Source organism: Watersipora subatra, chromosome 7 (assembly GCF_963576615.1).
Source record: "Watersipora subatra chromosome 7, tzWatSuba1.1, whole genome shotgun sequence".
Lineage (NCBI taxonomy): Eukaryota > Metazoa > Bryozoa > Gymnolaemata > Cheilostomatida > Watersiporidae > Watersipora > Watersipora subatra.
Genome location: NC_088714.1, coordinates 16,670,443 through 16,689,975, shown reverse-complemented (window position 1 = coordinate 16,689,975; position 19,533 = coordinate 16,670,443). Strand labels below are relative to the sequence as shown.

Below are 19,533 nucleotides of genomic sequence, written 5' to 3'. Positions count from 1 at the left end.
TGGTTTTTATCGGAGCTTTATGGATTGTTCTTTTGAGAACTGTTGTATGTCCAATGAAAACAACAACATGGGCCTTTTTGCAGATGTTGCTGTTGATTATTGAACGCCATTTCTTTAGTCACACATCACCCCACCGATCTCTGATGCCGACTGACACATTTAGGTCAAGCCTTTTGAGTCAAACAAAGAGATTAGCTTATACGGCAGCTACATGCTAAAACAAAAATTTTTAAACTAACCCTATAGACCTTACCTTGCCATATACTCCCCGCAGATTTGTTTGATAGAATTTATGGAACTTTCAGGGTGATCAAATTTTTCAAGCATTCAGTTACAATATTTATAAAAGCATATTATTAAAGCCATGTTTAGAAAAGGCTTCAAATCATGTATTTAAATATAGAATTGTTTAGCAACTGCTTTATTGTAGATTTTTAGATGACCTTAATGGAAAGAGCCCAATAGTAAACAACATATAACAAAATGCTTAGTCATGTTGAGAAACCGGCATAAAATCACCATCTGTCATAAACTGTAGTGGCGGAAACTTGGGCTTTCAGGAACAAGCATTCTTCAGTGACTCATCAGTTCCTCATCAATCTAAATAAATATGGTGTCTTGTGGGCAATGGTCTGGTGCGCACATGTTATTAGCTGCTTGCTTCTTCTATTGGTCTGGTGATCACATGTTATTAGCTGCTTGTTTCTTCTATTGGTCTGGTAGACACCTGTTATTAGCTGCTTGCTTCTTCTATCACATGCGTAAAGGAGAGACATGAATTTTAATGCTACTGAGCTCAGTTTAGAAACCAGGAATGGTACACCTGCAATTTTCAACTATCATCACATTTCACCTGGTTATAGTTTTTCCAATCTTGCTGGATTCTCAAGAGAGTTGCGCTACGGAATCGAACAACCAGTTGACGATAAAGGCATAGCATCTGGATACGCACTGTTTGGAATAGTGGGTGCTATTTTCAACATTTGCACCATCTTTATCATAAGACAAGGACAGCATACAAGTGGTGAGGTAAAGCTACAGCTGATCAATTTAGCTGTTGCTGACTTTCTTGCCTCTCTGTCTATTCCAATACTTGCAACCTTCGGAGTCTTGCAAGTTTCTTTTCCAGATGACAGATGTCTCTGCACTACTATGCAGTTTTTGGGAGCTGTGCCACTTTATGTGAGTCCTCTGTGGAATTTGGTCATCAGTTTGGAGCGGTTTGTAATAGTGTTCTTTCCCTTTAGAGCTGCACTTTATCGACGAAAACAAAAGATAGCTGTGGCCATTTCGGTTTGGCTGCTTGGAGCATTAGCGGAGATCGATGGACTTTTATATTCAGATATACGATACTATCCTCAAATCAATCTAACTATGTGTCAGAGACAAGGAGCTTTGAGAAATCCATCTCTTTATCTTGCCATCCAGGCAATCAAGTTCATCGTTCCTTCTACAACCATTCTAATTGTCTACATATCAATTGGCATCAAATTTTGCAGCGGCGAAAGTATTCGAAAGCATGATTCAAATGGAGATACCAAAAAAAACAGGGTTAGTAATTTTGATACTTCACTTTCCAGGGATTTCTAGCACTTTCTTTATATAGGTTAACAGCTTAGCCACTTACAACACAAGTTTACGTTTTTTAGTTACTCGCAGTCCCAGTCAACTAGGTGCTTAGTAGACAGTCAAATACAAGCTGCATCTATTTTTTCTTTTTAGTCTTATGTAAACAACAATTACTTGCTAATTATTTCATAGCAGACCGCCTTTGATTCAACATCAAAGAGTTGAAGATCCCTTTTTAAAATTATTTTGTATACTGATATACTAAGAGAAAATTTATTAGCACGTATCACTTTTAAATCTACCCTCTACTGTACTAAATCTTTGTAACTATTAGCATCCAGTTTTCTGTTCAAGTAAATTGTTAGTCGCGGTTGATGACTGTTTTTCAAAATCATGAGAAAAAGCCTATACTCATATTTGTATTATTGACCTAGTTTACCATCTACCCATCAAGATGAGTGAAGCAATTGAAAAATATGTTCTAAATTTAGTTGTTTCATGACACATAATTCAAATGTCAAAGTTAGATATATTAGTTCATCGTGATTGAAATGCAGATTATGCAAATGCAGTCTCCTTTTGTTCAGTCATCTATAGCGCTTATTCCTCATCCATATCACGAGTTCAGTCAGTTTATGATTGGTGTATGCCAAAAATTATAAGATTGGCACGCTCTTCGTAAGGCAGCAACACAAATGTTATTTGACAAGTATTTTCAAACAGTCTTTGAGGTGTTAAACTAGAAAAAGATAAGGGTAAAAAGGTTTGTTTTTCGCCCACCATATTATTTGCTTAATAGACCCTAAGTAGCATCTTCGATCATGCGCAGATAATAGACATGCAGGAGGTTAATATAGACAGTGAAATCTCTCACAGCTCACCAGTTTTGAGTTGTACTTTAACTCATTGTAATTGAACTGTTAGTTTAAGGAGAAACTAAAATTTAGCTAGTGCCCCGATGTATTAATTGGTACACTAATCACATAGAAACAGTCTTAATCAAAAGCAAAATTGGAATAAACTCTGTTATGCATATATGTGATACATTTAGTCGCTATAAGACTTTATTTTCAGTTATTTCTCACATTTCAATCGTATATGCATTTATTAGAAGATACAATTTGGTTTCACTTAGTTATTCATTAGTGGCTACAGAACAGTTCTGTGATTTTCTGTTACAAAAGAGATTGCCCCAGTGGCAGTGAGAAAAATGATTGCAAATGGAGAATTCTTAAATAAGTAAGATAAACAAACAGTTATATCTATTCTTGGTCTTTATTGGGCTTAGCTCATGAATTGGGTAGAATTCTTTCAGCCTCATTTGCAGCTGAATATTTTGAAGTTTTTTTTGTTCAAGTCATTTGTAGCTTTGGTTTACATATCTTGAACAGATGAAATAACAACAGCAAAGCATGCTTTGCACCGTTAACTATTTTCAAAGGTAACACTTCTTATCTGTGTTGCATTTCTAGATCTTGTGAGAAATCTTGTCATACTGTTTTTGTTTAGCCTCTAACATCTGCGCTAGTCGGTAATTGCTGGATCATTGTCATCCCATAATACAGTTCTTAAAACGTGCCTCTTTCTGTTTTTCTCATTGCTGTGTCTTTGTTTAAAACACATCCTGATTTACAACAAACACTATCAGCGCTAATTGCAAAATATATTGGAGCATAAGAAGTAAGAACCTGCTTTGTTAAAACAAACCAGTCGTCAAAGAAGACGCATTAGATTTACTAACGTTCGGTATAGTTGATAATTACCATGTAACAACTCATTCACAGCCGGAATATCAGTGCAATTGCCTTGTAGACCAGCAAGTTTATAGTGAAACTTTGCTCTTTTTCATAAAAAAAGAATGATCATTTCCACTTTTATGAAGCTTTTTGGATATGTATTTTTATTACCTATTTTTGTTACCTTGTTACATAGATTATCATCAGTTCCTCACCAGCTCTTTGGTTGACAGCAATCACTTGATATTTTAAAATAAGGTAACTGAGCAAAGGACAGATCCCACCTCGCTGATATTGTCTGTGAATATCTCGCCTTTTTTTTTATTGTTTGGCATTGATGTGGCATAACTATAACATTCATACCCAAACAGCTTGTTTCAGCTGGTGTACAATTTAAAACAGGGTGACTTGGCTCAGTGAAGCATATGCTAGTATACTTCACCCAACTTACTATACTTTCAGCAGATTAAAGTAGGGGCTCAACTTGTCAAGAAACCTCTGGTATGCTGATTAATTATTCTCTGGGAAAACCTAGTTAACCGAGCACACAACAAAACAATGGATATTAAGAATTGCATGAATTTGCAAAAGAGTTGATGTACAATCTAAATAATTCTGACTACAAAAAGATTTGTACAAAATTCAAAAACTACCTATATTGAGTTTGTTGAAGTTCAAGTACATGTATGATGTGAAACAATGAGTAAATTTTTTTTTGCTAGCTAATCATGCTGAAGTCCCAGGGCCGATACTCCCCCTAAAAGGCCCATTAGGTTCGGCCCAAAATCACGTTTCAGGGGGAGTTTTCAGACCATGGGGCACTGTCAGTGAATTTGCTACTTTAGGGGGGGAGTTCCACAACCAAGCCAGTGAAAGGGCCCATGCTCATTAAGGTTTTATTCAGCCAAAGTAATACCAGAAATTGCACCGAAAATCCAGTCTTCATTTTAATGCAGATTGCTACTGTTTGCCTGCTGCCGGGAAAGGAAGGTAAAAGAGACAGTCGACACTGGATTATCTTAGCAACCCTTTAGCAATATACTCAGAATGAATGATATATTTATTTCATTGATATTCATTATGTTTTTCTTTGTAAATGAAAATGATATTTTGATGGTTGATGTTTGGAATAAGTTTTATTAACCCTTTTGCAGGCATACCGACATTTTGCCGTTTTGCGATGCTGATGTTAGTGAGCAGATCGACTATTATGTCGCCACACGAACGGTTTTTATAAATACAGTGAAACTCGGATAACTCAACCTTCAAGGGACCGAGCAAAATTGTTCGAATTATCAGAGTGTTCAAGTTATCAGAGCACTGTCACAAGTCCATGTATTCACTTATTTATTAGTAGATACATGAACATATACAAACTATAATATAAATCAAAAGCACAAATGGCTTGTTTCAAATTAAATGCTTCTAATGTAAAGTTTAAAACGTTTTTATCAAAAAGTATAGAGATTTTTCTATCACTTGAGATTGGTTTGTTGTTTGAGGTGATGTTATTGTCAGGACGTTTTTTAGATTGACATTGGCAAAACTTGATCGTTGCTGAAATGCTCAAAGAAAAGACATCTTTTTCTTTTGAGCGTTTTACCCACGATCAATTTTGCCGATATTTCTTGAAGTTTATGGAAAGATTACCTTACTTTACCTGGGATTCGTTAAGAGCAACACTCCGAGGCAGTTCAATTAAAAGTTTTACGAGGTTTAACAGTACATTGTATATCACTCACGCTTTTTGAATGGATACTTATTGAATGTACACACGTATTCTGTGTTTAGGTCAAACGATGAATAGTTTTTTTAGCTAAGAAAACGTATACGTTTAATAAAAACAAATTTTAAGACGTTTTAAACATTCAACATTCCGACGTTGATTCAACACGGAATCAACTTCGGAAAAATATTCGTCACGGGCTAGCCGGGTCACGCAGTCAAGGATTTTCGCCACGCACATACAAAACAACATGCGATTTTTGTTTTGTATGTGCGTGGCGAAAATCCTTGCGCCCGTGGCCGGGCCAGTCCGCGCTATTCATCGTATAGCAGTATAAATCAAATTTCACTAAACCTTTAGAACAGTCGTTGACAAAAATATTTTGCCGATGGAGGTAATAACGACGCTTATGAATTACGAAAAGTTGAGGTTTACCTCTATGGCTTGGAATAAAGTGATTTTCTAAAGCGATAGCAACCGTTTCGGTAGCCGTTGGGCAAAAAACAGTTCGTTATAACAGTGTTGAATTCGAGTTATATAGAGCCATTTATCATTGCGTGGGAACGGACCAAGCAAATCCAGTCGAGTTAACCATGTGTTCGCTATATCCGAGGGCGAGTTATCCATGTTTCACTGTATATTTATGGTTAGCTAATTGCCTTTTTTTGTTTAATTTTTTTACCAATAGTAAACTAAAATGTATTGGTCTCTGTTAACAACGAAACATAATCCGTTTGCAGAAGAAAAAACGATCGATTTTGCAATACTAAACAAACAAAAAATCCGAAATAAAAACGTATTTAAATAAAATTGGGAATTTTGTTTGTAGCTTGTTTCTGCTTTATTAATGCATGAATCATATTAGATGTTTAGCAAGGTGTAGAACCTGGGTGCCCTCTAGGGAACTCCCAGTGTTTAGGGGGTGTATTTCAAGTTGACCAACCAGGTGATTGGGGGTACAATATCCAAATTCAAATTGATCAACCAGGTGATTGGGGGTACAATATCCAAATTCAAATTGACCAACCAGGTGATTGGGGGTACAATATCCTAGTCTGGGCCTATTTAGGTGGGTGTTTCTTTCAGAGTATCAGCCCTGGGGCTGAAGTAAATCAATAGTTGTCATTATGAACATGACTTTCCAGCAACCTGCCTTAAATGTGTTTAACATAACAAAAGTGCTTGCTTCCAACAATGATTTTAGCGGAAAATTGTTGGTACAATTATATCTTAAACATCAGTATGCCCAAAAACGTTTTTATGTTCTTCGAAGTTTTCTACTCAGTTGCTTTAGCTTAAAATTTTCTGAGCAAAACAAAGTAGTTACTCATCTAAGTTTGATATCACCACTGCATATACATGTAATTTGTTAGCGAATTAATGCTGAATGTACTGATTTTGTAAATTCATCAATTTTTAGAATTGATGCCTGGCCTCCTGACCTCCTGACCTCATCACTTAAGGATTAATTTACACAAAGTTTTAAAGCTATCGTCAGAAAGTGTTGATAGTTTTCTATTATTTGCAATGGTTTTTGACGTTTGAGATAATCTTACTGCCAGAAAATTCACTGAGTAAAATTTACAAAACTTGGCTGCAGTTAAAACGCTCGAATCAAGCGAAAGTGTGATTATGAGCCTATAGTTGCGAAGATATCAAAATAACAGAGATGACGTGTAACAAGGAATGAGATTATTGAAAAAAACACATTTTCTCAGGGCAGTGGAAAAATCCAGGAATAAGTAGGAAAAAACGGAAACAATGAGAAAAAGTAGTAATAAGTGAAATAAGGTGAAAAATTGAAATTACATTGAGTTTTAATTGGTTATTTTTATGATTGCCAACAACTTGGTTCACACATACAGTTTATTGCTATTCAGGATTGAGACGTTGTTAATAAGTACTTGCCTAGAGACAATATTTAGTAAAACTCTGAGCAGATTATTAAGAAGCTAGATGGATTGAACCATATTCTGTGAGTTCCTATGGGCCTGGGACTTTATTAATGAGCGAACATGCCTATGTTCCGTTCAGCTCAAAGCATCAATACATGTAGTTATTTCAAAGATAATGTAATAATTATCTTGGACCAGATAAAAATGCTGATACTTTTCACTCAATAAACCAGTTTAATTTGTGAAAAGATGAAATATCATTTACCCAGAGCTACATAGGATTAAAAATTTTGCGTTTAACTAGTCATAAGTGCTAGTCTGCTCATTACATTAGATCAAAGTAATTTTAAATATAATTAAATTGTCTTCACTAGGTCACTGCTACTGAGCTCACATACCATAACTTTTTAATATATTTAATTCAACAAACTATTGCTCAAGTTTCTTTATGCAAACTGTAAATACTCATAATTTTCTTGCTTTATCCCACATTTTTCCACTAAACACTTATTTCCCAGGATGGTACATGTAAGTACCGCCAGTATTTACTGCACCAAGCATGTGTAAACCCTGCCCGTAACGCTCAAACATCAAAAACATCCACAAATGATAGAAAACTGCCAACAATTTTGATAAAATCTTCTAAAATTTCGTGTAAGTTTATCTTCAAGTGATGAGGTCAGGAGGTCAGGCATCGATTCTAAACATCTATAAATTTACAGTACATTTAAAATTAATTCACTAACAAACTATATGCAGTTGTGATACCAAACTTAGATGAGTACATACTTTGTTTTTGAGTGCTTTGCTTATAAAATTTTAAGCCAAGGCAGCTGAGTAGGCAGCTGAGAAATTTTAACTTCTTTTGCAGTCGTAGTAAATCTCTAAAAATGAAAACAACCCAATTTTTCAGTTTCTATAGTTTACCGCCCAACTAATGCTTAAAAAAGCACTTGACCTGTAATGAGCAAGTTGAGGTAAAAGTCATAAAATCAGATATCATTGGCGCTAAAAGTGACAACCAAGAGTCAACCTCCAAGTGCTATCTAATCGCCTTGCATTGTCACCAGTTTGAAATACCGCGTCTTCACTTTACTGATAATACACACAACTTTTTTAGTTGCTGTACATGTTGATGGCCGATGCCTTTACCACTCTCATCACTTGGCTGCCTTACAACATCTGGTTACTTACTGCAGAGTTGATGAGTCCGTCCTATTTTGAGGCATTTCCAAAGGGAAAGGTCTATCTTGTTTACACAGCACTTTTCTTCACCATGGCAACCAATACGTTCAGCACTCCAGTTGTCTATTTCACATTCAACAGATATTTTAGAGTAAGTTAACATTATATTTTTGCAACAGGCCACTGTAGATACCTAATTTCTAGTAAAATTAAACCAACTCTATCGAGTATAATTTTTTAGTTTTAAAGTTTTATTAATTAGTTTAAAAATTTTTACAGCAGCATCAAACAGCAGAATTTTACAACAGGACTGTCTAGCAACTGATTGTATTGTGTGATCCGCTATGTGAATCAACTGTGTGTAGAATGTACAAGTCTGATGGTTATGTTGACACAATGATTTGTTCGTGAAAAAGCTGTTGTGCAAACAGATCTCATTTTGGTTTGATAAAGTTGTTCTTTCCTGCAATCCAAAAGCAGACAACTCCTGCATTATCATGTCATTTTTTTTAAAAGAAATTTTAACTCTACATATGTAATGAGAATATTGACAGTCATTTAGATATTTAGGTTTGACCAACTCAGGTATTGTTTTGGAAGTGGTTTATTTGAAAAACATCGATAGGCAACTTTTTGTCATCTTTGCAAGTTTTCATGACTTATTATGTTTTGAAAATCTTTTCTTTTAAAAATGGCATGTTTTTGTAATTCATAATATGAACACGAGACTAAAAATACATTTATTGCATTTAGCTGATATATTGATTGACAGCAATAGAATGATATACAAATACTAATTATAATTTCAGTATTTGTAACATCATGGTTTGCTAAAACCTTTACATTAAGTTTGAGTTGCTTTTACCAAAGATAATTTTCTTTTATGCATTTAAAATATTTTAATGTTTGTAGAAGTTTGCATGTTTGCTTATCTATAAGAGTAAACTGCTAACATAGTGTGAATATAATCAACTTGTAATAAAAAACTTTAAACATTCACATACTTACATCAAAAAGTAAACAAATGTTACAAAAGAACTCATCAAGGAAAGATAATGTATTTTAGCTCTCTGTTTTACAGCAAATAGACGGTCCTGTTAATAAGGTTACTTCAATAATATTCTAAAGCTTAAGAAGTTAAAATTATTGACATCAAATGCTGTTTCTTAAAAGATTTAAAAGATTTTTGAAAAGAATTGTTCCATTTTTTTAGTCATCTGTATAATTAAAAAATCTGACATTTTTTGTAGATGGATACAAAAATGTGGCTGCAGAATTTACAAAAAAGAACAAGAAAGTGTTGTTCAAGGTCAGAAACAGCAGCAACATCAACAGAAAGCAGTGAAGATACAAAAAGTAGCAGACGCACTTCTGTCTCCAAGCAAACCCTTTCAAGCGTATCACAGCAAGTCTCAAATGTATGATACTAAAAAAATTTTTAAAATAGTATAGTACTGACATTTCAATCATGCTACAAAAATGGTCTTATTTTTTCTCACAAATTGTGCTAAATTGCATCATGGACTAAAAGTAGTAATATACATGTAGCTTAGAGATGACCCATTGTTGAGGTGTGATATATGATTAGTTTTTAAACTTTGTATTTTTATATTGTATTGTCAACATTGTATAACTGAGTGTGCATTGGGAGTAAATGCCAGTAAATATTGTAGGATGGTTATCATACAAAATAAGTCAAACTTTAAACTGGTGAGTCAGATAAAAAAATCTTATTGATGAGACATTGTACAGTAAACGTGGGTGTCTCTGAGGTAAAGTCTATGCAGTTTTGCGATTTACTCAAAGTCAACCGTCATCCCATTAACATAGCATTTATTGTTGTCTGCTTGTAGACTCAGGGGCATCCATGTTTCTTTAATGAGATTTTACTTAGATACCTATATTTTTTATCTATTATTTTATCTACTATTTTATAATTAAATGATAATCAGTTTTGCACAAATAATGAAAATCTTTTATAATTTTCTATTAACTTAGGTGATGCTTAACATATGGATCTAGAATCTTTATGAAAATGGTTATATAATAAAAGGTGGTGAAGAGCTTTCTTAATATTGCAATGACCTAATTATTTTTAGATAGGTTTTCATGTAAAATGTAGGAAATAGCAAATAATTTCTCAGAAAAATACATATGAAGCTGAATATAGTTTCATATTTACGAACCATTGAAGTACATATTATATCCCAAATAGTATGCAGTTATAGAAATCTTAGCAAAATCTTGTTCATCAATTATTGATCAACTCGGTAAAGAACATGGAAACCTTCATATCTTCATAGAAGTGATAAAATGTGGTCTTCTATAGCCTCCTAAGGGTAGCCTCCTAAATGTAGCTTCCTAAATACAGCCTCCTAAATGTAGCCTTCTAAGGGTAGCCTCCTAAATATAGCCTCTCAAATGTAGCTTCCTAAATGTAGCCTATTAAAGGTAGCCTTTCAAATGTAGCCTCCCAAATGTAGTCACCGAAATGTAGCTTCCTGAATGTAGCCTCCTACATGCAGCCTCCTAAATGTAGCCTCCTAAATGTAGCCTCCTAAATGTAGCCTCCTAAATGTAGCCTCTTAAACAGAATCAGCCTGAGCATCAGAATAATGGAGTAAATGATGTACAACAAAATTTTTTGAGTCTGGCTGTGACAAAGGGTGATGAAAGTTATAACAATTATGATAGTTGATAAATTAACATAAAACAGTTATAGAAAATTATTTGGATGAGGAAGATAAATAGCAACCTGTCATACTTACAGGAATTAGGTTCTTAACGCATTTTTATTACTGGTATGTTGTTATGAGCTCAACATTTTGAGGTCTGGTGAGTGATATCTTAGAAATCTACAAGAGAACATGACTCATTTGCCTTATGCATCATATTCCTTCAACACCACTTACCAACAAATAATTTGACAGCGAGTTAGCAGTGGCTTTGTTGAACCAAGACTATAGTTTTTGGTCTAGTACAAAAACAGAGTTTTTGCAGAGTTTGCAGAGTTTGCAGAGTTTTTTGCTCATGCTTACCAAGACGATATCATCCTTGAAAAACTTAAAAACTTGTTAGTATTTCGATACCTTTCCATTAACATAACAAAGACAGAATCTCCAATTACATTAGCAAAAGACTTCAGACAGTATGTTAGACACTGTGCCTCATCAAAATCAAAATACAACAGAAATAATAAAATTTACCAGTAAACAAACAAATCTCATTTTTGGTTTGATGAAGTGGTTGTTCCTGCATCAGCAAAAGCAGACAACTTCTGCATTATCATGTAATTTTTTCAAAAAATTTGATTAGGTGTATAGTGCACCCTCAGGATACAATTACTATAATATATGATTTTTTCACCTTACGAAAAGGAACTTTGCGATCTTTCGACTTCACCTTACGAATCTTATTTCACAATCCGAGTTCAACAAAATTCTCGCTGGAGTTCAAATTTTTGCAGTCGGTGTGCTTACTACGCACGTCAAAATAACAAAGACACCAAAATTCAAGATTTTTTATAGTAAAATCCAATTTTATGATCATACTTACCATACAGTTACTATATGCTTAATTGTTCGAATTTAGCTTTTGGCGGACAAAAAAAGCTTTCCTTGACCCATCCTTATCCGCTTCCAACTACGCAAGCTCAGTTTTGTGAGTCAACTTGCACGCAGAGAGAAGGCAACTCCCGTGGGGGGGAAGGGTGGGTCTATAGTAACTGTATGGTAAGTATGATCATAAAATTGGATTTTACTATAAAAAATCTTGAATTTTATTTCACATACTTCCATACAGTTACTATATGCTTAATAGAATCCCACAGACACAGGTGGCTGGGCAGGAGTTGTCTTGTATGGAATTCACTAAGCGGATTAAAATGTAAGGGTCAAAGGAGGGGATACTAAAGGATATCACCCCGAACATTTTCTTCGTAAGGTGTGATAGGAGGGGAAAACTCCTCACCCAAGGAATTTATCTACTTGTGGAGTGTCTGATAGTATGTATCGAAGAACCCAATCATCATGGTAGGGGTCTTGGGTATAAAGTGATAAGGGTGTAGATTAGAGCTTCAACACTTTATTAACAACCACCAGTGACTTAAATTGAGACAGGTCCCACGGTATATCTCTTTTATAGTGTCCCAGAAAGGACCACTTGCTTGACCATAGGCCAGTGGCTAAAATTTCATCAACATTATTATCATCTGAAATGAACATAGAGGCCGCTATAGCCCTAACCTCATGGGCATTGGTTTCTGGTAGAGAAGACATATCTAAAACTTTATAAGAGTCTCTAATAGCACAACAAATCCATCTTGAAACAGAATCTTGAGTGATGGGTTTATGAGGTCTGATGTAAGACAGAAACAGATTACCATTATTGTCACATAAATCATTAGTAACTGTCAGATATTCTAGTAATGTCAGATAAGGACACAGGTTTGGATTTCCTGGGTTAGCTCTAACGAGGATCTTCAGTTCCGGATCGCTTGCCTTCTGTGTCTTGGCCATAAAGCCGCGATTAACTCCGAGTTGGATGGTATCTTCAGAGATGTTGATGGACTCTCTAGTGAGGGCATGAATCTCTGATCTCCTCTTCCCAGTGCTCAGGGCTAGAAGAAACATGCATTTCAGGGATAGCGACCTGAAAAATAATACAAGTTATAACTTGTTGTGTCAGCACCAAGTTAATACAAGAGCTGTAACAAGCTGATAAAAAGCAACAAGCAAGCAGTATTAGTGTGTAGTGTGTACAACAAGCGTTGTAACATGCTGATAGAAAGCAGCAAGCAAGCAGGATTAGTGAGTATAAGGCAACTAGGATTACCTCAAATCTGCGCTTGACTTAGAGAGGTGGTGGAGGATGACCGTGAGATCCCACTTTGGTAATTGTCTTCTGATGGTTTTATGAGAGCAAGCGGCAAAGCCTCTCAGCATCTCCTTGATTATGTCCTCGGTCCCTGTCGGGAAAGATCTACCTAGAGTATTGACCAGTGCAGCCTTGTAGCCTTTGATTGTACTCACTGACAGCTTTCTCTCCTCTAGCAGATAGATAAGGAAGTCAGTTACATCATAGATAGTGGGCTCGAGCGGATTTCTCTCCTCTCTAATACACCAATCAGAGTACACTTTCCATTTCCCATCGTAGACGGCTGATGAAGACTCCCTGACGCATCTTGTGGCATAAAAGGCTGCTTTTCGAGAAATGCCTTCCTTGCATCTTGTCTGCTGGACAGCATCCAGGCGTGAAGTTGCAGTCTGTCTGTACCCTGATGGTATACTCCGTTCTGTTTCAGGAGCTTCGCCATTGTAGGAAGTTCCAGTGGTCTGGATGCCAGTAGGCTTAACAGTCCTGTGAACCAACTCCGTCTGGGCCAGTTTGGAGCTATAATTATGATCTGACAATCTAGGGAATGGAGAATTTTCCTCAGTACCAGGGGAAGCAAGTTTATGGGAGGATACGCGTAACCCCACAGTCTGTCCCATGGTTGACTCAGTCCATCCACTCCTGCTGCCTGAAGGTCCTTCATAGGGCTGAAGTATATCGGTAGCTTGTTGTTCAACTTGGTTGCAAACAGATCCACCATTGGAGTGCCCCATTGTTTGAAAATCATCTTGACCACCTGAGGGTGTAGAGACCACTCTGTTGGTGAAGTCACCCGACTCAACATGTCTGCGATAACATTCCGTTCGCCGGGCAGATGGCATGCCTTCAATGTGATCTTCTTCTCGTCCCACCAGTGCAGGATTTCCCAGATTAGGGTACATAGCTGTGGCAATCTGGTTCCTCCTTGTTTCTTTACATAGGCTACGACTGTTGTGTTGTCTATCTGGCACAAGACCACTTTTCCGAGCAAACTCTTCTGAAAAGTTTGAAGGCACTTGTAGAGTGCCAGGAGTTCGAGAACGTTTATGTGGAGTTTTCTTTCCTCGACTCCCCACCTTCCTTGAGCTGTTTCCTCGCCGACTATACCTCCCCATCCTGAGGCAGAGGCGTCTGATTGAAGCATGCAATCCGCTTGAGGTGGATTCATTTGAGTGCCTATCTGAAGGCGTCTATCGTTGTCGTAGGTGAGCCGCTACTGTGGAGATGACCTTCATGAAGGTGTGAGGGCTTATGGATAACCCGAACGGTAGAACCTTGAACTGCATTGGTCGTTCGTTCATCATAAACCGTAGAAACTTCCTGCTGTCTGTGTGAATGGGTATATGGAAAAAGGCATCGGTGAGGTCCAGCTTTACCATCCGCATCGATTTGTCCAGAGCAGCTAGTACTGTTTGTATGTTGTCCATCTTGAATTTGGGTGCAGTGAGCCACTTGTTCAGTCTGGATAAGTCTATAATTATTCTCAACTGCCCGTTTGTCTTCGGTACTGAGAATATTCGGCTGTAGAAACCCTTGTGATCTCCTGTGACAGGTTCTACGGCACCTTTGGACTCTAAAACCATTAGCTCCAATACCAAGTCTTCTGAGAGTGCTTGTGGTACTGGATAATTTAAAGGGGCTTTTGTGTTTAAACGTAAACTGTGTTTTAACAGATCTATTAGCCAAGTAGAGGCACTGGGCAGATTGTTCCATACCTGCCAGTAACTGGTGAGACAGCCGCCTACTTTTTTTCGACGGTCGTCTTGGGTATCTTGAAGGATTTGCCTTTCTGTGGGGCCTTTCCTTTACTTTGAAAACTATACTTTTTACCAGTGTCACCTTCTTTCTCCGATTTTGGTTGAGCTGGTTGTAGTGACCATTTCTGCTGCTTGACTATAGATATCAACGCTCTGTTGGATGCTGTCGATGCATCCTGTGAGGTCAAATCAGCCAACTTTCCTTCAAACAGTGGTGAATTAAGCGGCATGGCAAGCTTTAGCAAAGAAGACTTAGTGGCAGAGGAAAGAGCAGAGGTAGAGACCAACTGATCTCGCCTGACATGCACCAAAATAGCAAGTAAGCATGCAAGCAAAGCAGCAGTATGGGATTGTGCAAGACATAAGCTCTCAATCGATCTGATGACTGCATCTGTATCACCCTGTTGCAAAAGCGCAACAGAGCTGCCAAGGACCCAATCTGAATGGCTAGCAAAAAGCATCAACTGCCTTGTAAGGGTTTCCATCTCCTCAATATATTTGCATGGAATGAGGGCCTTGTTAGATGCCTTACCCAGAAGTGCAGCGTCCTCGTCAGTGCGGCTGTAAGACGATTTGAGCGTGTCCCCCTGTACTTGGTAGTTCGAAACATGGAACCCTCTTATTCTGGGATATTTCGCTGTGAAGGCTTGTTTCTGGTGTTTGACCTCTTCTATGGCTGAAGTCATGACCTGAGACAAGGGCAGACTATAGTCTGTATCGTCATCGTCTTGTGGTCTGTCTTGAGATAGCATCTGTTCGGCGATAGTCTTGGCTCTACGAGAACAGAAAATGTCATTATGTACTCATAAATATCTATTCACTAGATATATATCATGTACATCTATAAGACAATGTAACCACTATATCTATCATGATATCGACATGGAATATAACCAATATCAACTAGATTTACATAGAAGCTACCATACCTCTTTACTTTGTGATCTGGAGGGGGTAGTATGGAATCCGGGAGTACTTCAAAGATCTTCCTTTTCAGCTCCCTCAAGGACATGTCTTTGCCATCTTCCCCTGTCCCGTTTTCATCATCAACGGTCACTGGTTGAGGCTGGTCTTCTGCTTCTTGATTGTCTGTCAAGAGAAGAGAAGGACCTGACATATTCGTTAACAACAAAGTAACGACCACCTTCTCAAGTTTCAAGACACAGCGGTACAGAAACTTGATCAAGGAGAGCCCTGACAACCCATTATAAACAGAGACCTTTCAGTTAGGTATTTCTGATATAACAGATATCCCACCGATAGCTCATAAGGAGGCTTACACATGTGCTCTGAGCTAACGAGGGTGAGACAAGGAGATTCCGACCTGGCTATCCCCTTCCGAAAGGACAGGGCGAAGGTTAGGTCGGGTGCAAATCAACCGAGTCAAGTCAAGGTAAGAAAATGTCAATTTCGGAGTATAAAAGAACTCGTCCATCGACTACCCTTTGACAGGAAGGCAAGGGGTATGCTGTCCCTCTCAAGGAGGGACAAACATGATACGTACCTGCCATATTTAAAGCTGGAAACTGAAGAGAGAGAATTCTGTGAAACAGTGCGTGCTCCAACTTCAGTTGACGAACAAAAACTGAGCTTGCGTAGTTGGAAGCGGATAAGGATGGGTCAAGGAAAGCTTTTTTTGTCCGCCAAAAGCTAAATTCGAACAATTAAGCATATAGTAACTGTATGGAAGTATGTGAAATAAAATTCTAATTGCCGAAAGTATTTATACAATGCCTGAAAGAAACACAATGACCGATTTTTCTCAGTTCAGCAATTCTCATTTGTAAAACAGTAACATTTTCTCTTAAAAACCAGCAGCAAAGTTGGAGTTGCGATGCCCTTAAACAAGTCAGTGGTTAGACAACTTCTCTTAATCTGCTAACAGAATCCATTTTGTTACGAGAACAGCATTGTTCGGGTTTTTTGCTGAATTAGGTTGAAAACGGTTGAAAACGGTTTTAAACAGGTCCGCTAAAAGTTATAGTAAAAGCAAATACAGAAACTGATAAGTAATAAAATTTTAGTAATAAAAAGTTGAAGTTCAGTAAAACAGTTAAAAATACATACTAAAACTTAACTTTAAGTGTGTGTGCGCGCGTGCGTGTGTGAGCGCGCGTGTGTGTGCACGTGCGTGTGTGTGTGCGCGCGCGTGTGTGTGCGTGCGTGCGTGCGTGTGTGTGCGTGCGTGCGTGCGTGTGTGTGTATGTGAGTGTGTACATTTGTGTGTGCGTGTGGTGTGCGTGCGTGCGTGATCATCGTGCATGATTTGTGAGCGTGGCGTGCGTGTTTGGTGTTCAGGCGTTGTGTGCGTGTGTGGTGTGTGTGCGTAGTGTGCGTGCATCATGCATGCGTGGTGTGTGTAAGTGAGTGTGTGCGTGTGTTTAGTAAGCTAAATCTATCTGAGGGAAATTCAAAGTTTATGTTATACATGCGTCTGGCTTGAAGGTAAGAACTCTCTACGGTATGTACTGCGGTACATCATAATGTGACATTTTATTGCAGATCAGAACCACTAAATACACCAAAGACAATAAAGTTGCTGCAGATAACTATAGTTACTAAGGTTAGCATACTATTTTGTTACTAATTTTTGATATGTACACCACTTACATACGAAATTTTGACGATTTTTACCAGGAGTTGTTTGCATTATATAGTTACTATGGTTTCTACACCCTTACATTCAATTTTTTCACTATATGATGCCAACCCCGGAATGATAAAAATCTTATCCTGAAGGTGCACTGTACTTGCAAAGCTGTCCTTCAAGTGGCTAACACAGAAGCTGCTCTTTTAGCTACTTGAAGCTAAAAGAAATAACCTTGAGCAATTCACACAAATAGTAAGTACATTTTGTATATATGCTTGTTTCATGTATTTGACTTTTTATAATAGCAGCAAAAAGCAAGCTTTGCATGTAACAGAATCGTGACTTTTAGTGTAACTAACCAAACCTTACCGTAGGAGAGTCATTGGGAATAAAAAATTATGTTCCATTGAAGAATTTTGTTACGTGGAATTCCTATAGTTGAAATTTTTGAAACCCAATTAAGTTAAAAACTATCAACATTGTAGTCTATCTTGAATGGCCGGATTGTTTTGGCCAAGCTATTACAAATTGATGTAAGATCAATATAGGAATTTATTCCAACTTACTACAACATCTTCATACAAACCAATCTAACATCACTACAATAGTGACAATTCTTATCTGTATAATTATGCACTAATATGAAGCTCTTCTGCTTGAATTCTTATTTCTGATTAGTTCTTTTAGTTGCTAAAATTAAATGAACAGGCAAAATTTAGCATTTCATAAACCCTATAAGACTCATCTCTAAACAAAACAAACTGAAAAAAATACATTTTGATTGGCTGGAGACTAATGTGAACAATTTTTGGTAATACTTTCAGTTCATCATAAAAAAAAATTTAATAGCTTATATAAAATTTCAAAGGATAGTCTTGGCTGGTTGCGCTTCATCACAAGACATAAACTGCAAGTCTTTTACTTATTTTCAGAGACTCGTAAATGCTGCATGTTATCAATGCGCATGCCAGTTTGTATAAAAGCTAAATAGTTTTAAACTAACAACGAATATCTAAAATACAGATTTGAATTTTTTTTTAACTGAAAATTGTAATATTGCTTTACAAAAATATTTTTGACTCAAGATAGCAAACCATAGAATAAAACAGCAAATCTTCAGAATTTACTCTTAATGAATATTTGCTCAGTAGAGTGCTCAAGATTTGCTTTCTCACTCATTCTGCAGTGAGTTTGAATGTTGCGTGTTTGAACAGGACCAGATCGTATCTATGGCAGACATGATCAAACAGAGCCATAAAGGTAGTGACTACAAGTTATTGAGGTTGCGGGGCTGTCCTTGTGGATGTATGGCCCTTACCCAACCTCTGCGTACCAGTGCTATTCCTTCAACATTTGGAAAACCTGCTGATACCATTTTTGAAGTGCTTATTACTCATGCTAAAAAGTACAAGGCTGCGCGTGTGGATTTTGTGATCGATAACTATTAAAAGAAGAGAATCAAGGAAAGTGATCGAAGCAAAAAGGTGATAAGAGTCTACAAAGCAATCTTCATATTACTAATTAAGCTGTGAAGACACCAACTGACTGAAAAGCCTCTCTAAAGCCTGGTTCCCATATATCCCGCAAGCACTAGCGACAGCACTGCAGGGCTATTAGCGATGAATAGTGAACCTACGCGCCGAGTACCGCCGTGTATCGCTAGTGGTCAACGCAAGAGTTCAAAACTGTTTAACTTTCGCGAAGAGCCGCAGGCAAAACCTTCCCGAAATGCGCCGAACAGGTGAAGGTCGGCATTTTCGAAACGGCATGGCAAGTGAACATTTTTTATGCAATTATTAGTGAGGCAGCTTTATGTGAACAGAAGTTGCCGAGCCTAAAGTCGCAAGCGTTTTGCTGCGCAAGATTACTGCTGGGGTCTCGCAACCGATATGGGAACCAGGCTTAAGTCTGGAATAAACAAAGAAGTGTTTTTCGCATTCATTGTTTCATACTAGAAGACTGCAGTCAGGCACGATACCCTGATACTCTATGTTACGACAACAAGATCATGCTACCGGCTTAGTATTAAAATTTATGCGCAGAAGAACCAACTTTGGCTTGTGATTATAAGGAGGCATACATCTGTCTCGTGCTACATGCATGCCACGCTGCTGATGAATATTCACAGATAATGATCAAATTTTTGGCACAAAAGTTGCTATTATCGTGCTTGCTCGTGGTAAGCATATCAATTGCTGACTCT

The 19,533-nt window shown here is 37.3% G+C and overlaps 2 protein-coding genes across 2 annotated transcripts; one reads left to right on the top strand and one right to left on the bottom strand.

Annotated features, from left to right (window-relative positions):
* The first annotated feature begins 774 nt into the window (after nt 1–774).
* On the top strand, nt 775–10,163 carry LOC137400475 (C3a anaphylatoxin chemotactic receptor-like). The gene is made up of 3 exons (XM_068086800.1): nt 775–1,551; nt 8,047–8,262; nt 9,362–10,163. Exons 1-3 carry the CDS (start codon nt 775–777, stop codon nt 9,533–9,535), a joined length of 1,167 nt encoding a protein of 388 aa, XP_067942901.1. The 3' UTR covers nt 9,536–10,163.
* Nucleotides 10,164–12,747: 2,584 nt separating this feature from the next.
* Nucleotides 12,748–15,857, bottom strand: LOC137400474 (uncharacterized). Its single transcript, XM_068086798.1, has 3 exons — nt 15,670–15,857; nt 15,273–15,514; nt 12,748–12,761 (listed from the first exon to the last, which is right to left on the bottom strand). The coding sequence occupies exons 1-3, from the start codon at nt 15,855–15,857 to the stop codon at nt 12,748–12,750; spliced, it is 444 nt and encodes a 147-aa protein (XP_067942899.1).
* Between the last annotated feature and the right edge of the window lie 3,676 nt (nt 15,858–19,533).

Excerpts from the sequence above, each read along its gene's own strand:
- LOC137400475 (XM_068086800.1), top strand. The coding sequence starts at position 775 with ATGAATTTTAATGCTACTGAGCTCAGTTTAGAAACCAGGAATGGTACA. Across the intron at positions 1,552-8,046 it reads GAGATACCAAAAAAAACAGG|TTGCTGTACATGTTGATGGC; the intron begins GTTAGTAATTTT and ends CAACTTTTTTAG. Across the intron at positions 8,263-9,361 it reads CATTCAACAGATATTTTAGA|ATGGATACAAAAATGTGGCT; the intron begins GTAAGTTAACAT and ends CATTTTTTGTAG.
- LOC137400474 (XM_068086798.1), bottom strand. The coding sequence starts at position 15,857 with ATGTCAGGTCCTTCTCTTCTCTTGACAGACAATCAAGAAGCAGAAGAC. Across the intron at positions 15,515-15,669 it reads CCAGATCACAAAGTAAAGAG|AGCCAAGACTATCGCCGAAC; the intron begins GTATGGTAGCTT and ends CTGTTCTCGTAG.